The sequence below is a fragment of the Pinus tabuliformis genome, chromosome 8, assembly GCF_031772625.1.
Source record: "Pinus tabuliformis cultivar Carrire ecotype Pingquan chromosome 8, CPIR1, whole genome shotgun sequence".
NCBI classification, from domain to species: Eukaryota; Viridiplantae; Streptophyta; class Pinopsida; order Pinales; family Pinaceae; genus Pinus; species Pinus tabuliformis.
In genome coordinates this window covers 186963961-186970015 of record NC_142294.1, presented here as the reverse complement: position 1 = coordinate 186970015, position 6055 = coordinate 186963961, and the positions used below count along the sequence as shown (strand labels likewise).

At 41.4% G+C, this 6055-nt stretch overlaps 1 protein-coding gene and 1 pseudogene across 1 annotated transcript; both read left to right on the top strand.

The window, feature by feature from the left end:
• The first annotated feature begins 764 nt into the window (after nt 1–764).
• Nucleotides 765–2255, top strand: LOC149234768 (acylamino-acid-releasing enzyme pseudogene; annotated as a pseudogene).
• Nucleotides 2256–2258: 3 nt separating this feature from the next.
• Nucleotides 2259–2878, top strand: LOC149234767 (uncharacterized). The gene has a single exon (XM_089368375.1). It carries the CDS (start codon nt 2276–2278, stop codon nt 2876–2878), a length of 603 nt encoding a protein of 200 aa, XP_089224501.1. The 5' UTR covers nt 2259–2275.
• Nucleotides 2879–6055: the final 3177 nt, after the last annotated feature.

The window sequence follows — 6055 nt, the reverse complement described above, 5'->3', positions numbered from 1 at the left end:
AAGTTTGAATTGATAGGGTAGGTAGGTAGGAAAATGCAAATAAGCTCAAGGTTGACTGAGCATTTTTCAGTAGATGTAGATTTCTTTCTCCTACAGTGATCATCAAGCTTAAGCCCGAGGTGAAGGCCCAAGAAGCTTGAAGGGGATGCTTGTCAATCAAATCTATGTTTGTTATAAAGAGGACAAAGCACTAGACCTGCACGTTCTTAGTGTACCACAGGGGCACACTATCCCAAGTGGAGCCACCTGTTATCACTCAAGAAAAAATGTTTTAAATTCTGAATATCAATTTTTTTATTTTTATTTTTATTTTGTCAAAGGGTTGGTGTCAGTTTTGGGTCTAGTCTTTTCATCTTGTTTTAGAGTCTTGTTAAGAGTCTTGTTAGTATGTCAAATGGGCTCAATTCTCTGTTTTAGTCTATCATTGGTCTCATATCTCACATGAATATCATATGTCGAAACTCATTTCAAAGTTCATATGCGCTATGAAACTGTCTAGGTGATTTCGTAGCACAGAAACCCGGTCTAGGTGATTTCGTAGCGCAAAACACCGATTTTGCACTGACTGCGCTACGAAATCGGGGATTCGTGCTGATCCATAGCAAATCTCATCCAGCTGTCAAATTTATCAAAATTCGCTATGTTTACATCAACAGTTGTCAGCTTATACACTTTCCCTATCGAATTCAGCTGTGATTCGGTGGTTTTTGTCTAGTCTAGCGTTTGTTCCCTTGATGGACTGCTAGCCGCCTTCACTTGCAGCCATGTATGCTCCTGTTCTTGTTTTGAATGACGTTATAAAGTGGGAGACTGGAAATAGGGTGTGCCATGCAAATATTCAAGCATCAAAGGCTGTTGCAGATATTATTCGAACCACATTAGGTCCCTGTTCTATGATGAAGATGCTACTTGATGCAGGAGGAGGCATCGTGGTTACAAATGTTGCAGGCATATCGTTTCAATGCTGAGCCAGAGATGATTTGAGCTCCACGCATTGTTCATGTTGGTCTTATTCAAAATTCCATTGTTCTTCCCACATGTAGTCAGTGGAAAAGTTTCAAGAATTAGCCCTGAGAATTCAAATTCTTCTTGGAGTGTTCTTGCAGTGCATGATAACATTGTTCTTGCAGTGTCTAGCAGCCCAGCCAATCCTCCGAAACTGAAATATGGCCGTCTGTCAAGAATTGACATGGATAATGATAAAAAAACAAGGTGGAGGTGGTTAGATATGTCAATTCCCTTCATGGACTATTCAGAGAAAGTGAAAGCTTCGCTGTCCTCAATTGAATTTAATATTTTGAAGATTCCAGTTAAAGATCAAGAATTTTTGTTAACAGAAGGTGCCAAACAGCCTTTCGAGGTGATATTTGTGTCATCTAGATTCTCCAGTGAATCAGAAAGTAAGGAAAATGCTTTTCGGGAGGATGCTTGTAATCCACTCATTGTTATCCTCCATGGTGGGCCACATTCTACTTCATTGACAGGCTTTTCAAGAACTCAAGCCTTTTTGTCATCAATGGGCTACAACCTACTTTATGTAAACTACAGAGGTTCTTTGGGCTTTGGAGAGGAGGCTTTGCAATCTCTACCTGGTAATGTTGGGCGACAGGATGTGGCTGATGTCATAAATGTTGTTGATCTAGTAATTCATAAGGGACTTGCCCTCCCACGGAGGGTTTCTTGCAACCCATTTAATTGGCCAGGCACCAGATAGGTTTGTTGCTGCAGCTGTCCGGAATCCTGTGTGTAATCTCTCATTAATGGTTGGCACAACAGATATTCCTGATTGGTGTTATGTGGAGGCATATGGAAAGAATGGGAAAAATGTTTACACTGAAGCACCTTCAATAGAAGATATCACCATGTTTTATCAGTGTTCACCAATTAGACATATTTCAAAGGTAAAAGTACCCATTCTCTTACTTTTGGGTGCGCAAGACCTCAGGGTTCCTGTATCAAATGGATTGCAGTATGCTCGAGCTCTACGGGAGAAGGGGGTGGAAGTAAAAGTCATCATTTTCCAAAATGATGTACACAGCATTGACAAGCCGCAATCCGATTTCGAAAGCTTTCTGAACATTGGACTTTGGTTTAAGAGATTCTTGAAATGAAGGCCTTTGGCAGGCCCATGTTCCTCTATTGGTTACGTGCTTGTTTTGTTCAGTAAGATTGTGGATATTAACAAAAAGCATTATATATAGACTACAATGTAGGGCCTAATGAAGCTTTAATATAAAGCCTTCATTTCTCCTCAGATGCATTGATCCTGAATCGGATGTTTAGACATTTATTTAACAAAGGAATTATCTTGGTTTCCACTTCCAACAGGGCTCCTGATAATTTATATGAAGGTGGTCTTCAGAGGAATCTATTCTTGCCTTTCATCTCACTTTTGAAGGAGCGATGTGTTGTTCATGAGATTGGATCTTCCACTGACTATCGAAAGCTCACTTCAGCTCAGAAAGGATTGTATTTTTGTGGCAAAGATTCTTCTCGTTTGCTCAAAGAAAAATTTCAAGAATTGATAAGTGGATATATGGCCACTCCAACAACTGTTGAAGTTGTCATGGGACGGACATTACAGATTCCTTTTGGAGCCAATGGTTGTGCTTATTTCCAGTTTGAAGATCTCTGTGAGAAACCTTTGGGTGCAGCAGATTATTTTGGGCTTTTCAAGCATTTCCATACTCTTGTACTGGAAGGCGTACCTATTTTTGGAGCATACAACAGGACATCAGCATATCATTTTGTCACATTAGTTGATGTAATGTATGAGAACAAGGCGAAGCTACTTTGTTCAGCAGAGGCATCACCAGTGGAGCTGCTTACAGGGGCAGTCTCCTACTTTTCAGGAGTAGTAAAGGAGATGAGACGTTAAGGGCCAGCAAGGAGTTTTAAACATCCACCAAGAAAAACTAAAGGAGACCACTTGTCAGAGAACGAGATTTGATTGTAATAAAAGCTATTACCAGCATGATATGGAATTAGACTCCTAATTGTCTTAGGTTTCTAAAACTTCTAGTTGGCAGTTTGTTGCATTTAATAATTAGTTAAAGTATGAGTAGGTGTCATAGCAAGCAGAATTCGAGTTCCCCTCATGCTGGAGGAGGAATCTTGGCTTTGTAAAGAATTCTATATATAGCAGAAACATCAATGTACAAGGGGTTGGAAATTATTCATAAAAGCTCTGATATTTTGGCTTTTTGTAAAGACTCTATTTTAGTAATGCAAGATTGGCTTTGCTTCTCAGGAATCAAGAGGGATTCGATGCTCAGAATGTGCTGTATTATTCTTTTCTCAATATTTGCAGTAGTATGAATGTGTAATTACTTAGAAATCACTCATGGTGCTCTAACTTCCTTTATACATTCATAGACTGTGTGGTCCTATATGTTTCTAGTATGTTCTAAATGTGTTGAATCCTGAATGCCCTGACTTCTATGTAAGGTTGATATCCTTGTTATACTGAAACAATGTTGACTCCATAAGCCCAATGGATACTTTTTAGTTGTGTTTCCACCAATTACATTTTTCTATCTTTGTTTCACAAGAGTTAGCCATCTTAATCATAATCAAAAACAATAATCCTTTGAGAGAACCCTCTCAGGTTGGGGAGGCTAAGCCTCAGCCTAAAGCAGGTTTGAAATAGTTACTTAAGGTCTTCCTGGTCAGCAGCCTTCCAGGGTCTGATTTTGAGATAACATAAATCCTGCACTTGTTGTTTGCATGAATGATCATTCACTCTCGTTTGCACTTATCTCACCATGCATTCAAGCTTCTCATGTTTTCAGTCACCTGTCGGGCAGACTGGGTTGCCTTAGCCCAGGCCGTGCCTTGCCCAGCTAACACTGCACATTTATGGAAGTGAAGACTTTACCTTCCCTCTAGAAATTGCACAAACCTAGCTAGGCACTGACCTCCAGGCTTGCATTGCGCAATTATTGGAGGTAGTGTCTTGTTGGCCCTAGAAACTGCACAATGCAGTTTGCTTATTGCATGTCATTGATGACTGCAATTGTGCATTGTGCAATTTCAGTCCTCAGTAGGACAGGATGGAGTGTGCATTGCACAGTTCCAGTAGTAAGTCAACCTCCTGATAGCCTGGACTATGCCTTGCGCAGTTTTGGAAGTCAGCCTCCTGACCTACCAGTGGAAATTGCGCGACCTTCATGATCAGTCACATAGGTATGTTGCAAGTCAATTCTCAAGTTTGTTTTCGTTTTCGACTGACAAATTGCTTGCCATGAGTGTTGCCATGTCTCCAAGTATCGTAGGTGTTCATCTTCCTCTCAGCAACATAGGTGCAATGGTTTCTAGGAGAGCAAAGTCAAAGACACCATTCCTAGCATGCTTAGGGATGCAGTCAATCAAGTGTCTATGAACTTTCCAACCCACGAAGACATCAAGTTGTTCATAGATAAGGACATCAAGATATGATGGTAGCAGCATCACAGCAAGCAATACCATCAACAGCAGCTAAAGGCAGCATACCGTATGCAACGAATGCAAGAGGAAGGTTGTTGACAACACAGAGGCAGAACAAAGTTGCAAGCTCAAGAAAATCCACTTGTGGTGAAAGAAACTTTGGAGACTCAAGCTATGAGGTGATAGCGTGACATGAAGATCACGTGAAGGTAGAGAATGAAATAGAGAAGGATTTGCATGTGCTCAAGTAGCAACTCAAGGAAGAACAGGAGTTGCATAGACAAGAGAATGAGTTGCAGCAGGAACAGGTGCAGCAGGGGGTGCAACATGCACAGATGGATGACACTGCATCGGTACAAGTTATAGATTCATCCCAATAGCTGGCATGGAGCAGAAATGGTGAGTGGTTTTTTTGATCGCATGCAAGGGGATTCAACAGCATGCATGTCATTGTCCACACGCATGTGATCTGACCCATTTGGCACACTCACCGAGGCAAAGACAAGAAGCAAGTCCAATTGGAGCTAAACATGTAGTTAACAAATGATGCGCATGACCACCAGCAGACACTTGAAGATCAGCACGGACACTATGCATCAGTGTGTTGCCTATTCATTCGCACCCAAGAAGACCATGTGCATTCTAGCAAACGAGTTGGATAGAGGAGCCATACCAATGCACCTCGATGCAACAGAGGCAAGAGTACGCTTTAGCAAGATGTCACCATTGAGTGCATGCACACCATCACGGATGACCAAGCTTGGCATCAGCTCACCACCTTCACCATCACAAGCATGTCAAAGAGTTGCTCTCACCACAACAGACCAAGTGTCAATGATGTTTTGCATGGCTTACTCAAGCCATTTTGTCTCACATGGGCACATGTGCGTTGTAATGTAACGTCTTGTGAAGTGGAAGTTCAAGTGTCGATAGTTGGATGTAGTAGTCATAGAATAGATGAAGAGTCATGAGGGTAGATGAATTGTCACAAAGGGGAATGCCAAGGGCCACCCCACCCTTTGCTATAAATAGTCCCTCATAACTCTTTATAAAGGCTTTTGGTTAGCCAAGCTTCCGATAGGACTATCTTAGAGAGAGCTTGTTGGGTTGTGTTATATTCTTTCCACATAGTTAATAGGGGGTTTGAGGTGCACTCGTCACCCCACTTTATGGGATCTGGGGCAGCGCTTCGGAAAATTTTGGTTTTGGACTATATGTTAGGTTGGGCGGACCCACCTATGGTTTTGTGGATGATTTTCGCACATTTTTTTTGGACGCGATAGTTTTCGGTCCATGGTATTAGACACAATGGTTTTCAGTCCATGGTATTGCATGCTTCGGCATGTATAAATGTGTATTGTAACATTGAAAGGAATATAATGCAAAATCAAGCTGGTAGTCCCAGTTTTGGGATCCAGGGGAAAATCTTCGTGTATATGTGTTTTATGTGTTATGATCTCGCATTGTTTATTTTCTGTGTTTTAGAATTCGTATGCAGGTAATTTTTGTACGGGGTTAAAACCTACATTTTGTATCAGAGTAGTTTTGGCTTCAAGGGGACGCCTTTGTTGCTAAGGGGTTTCACTAAGGCCTGTGGTAGACCATGTTCAGTGGGAGATCTGTGAGATCG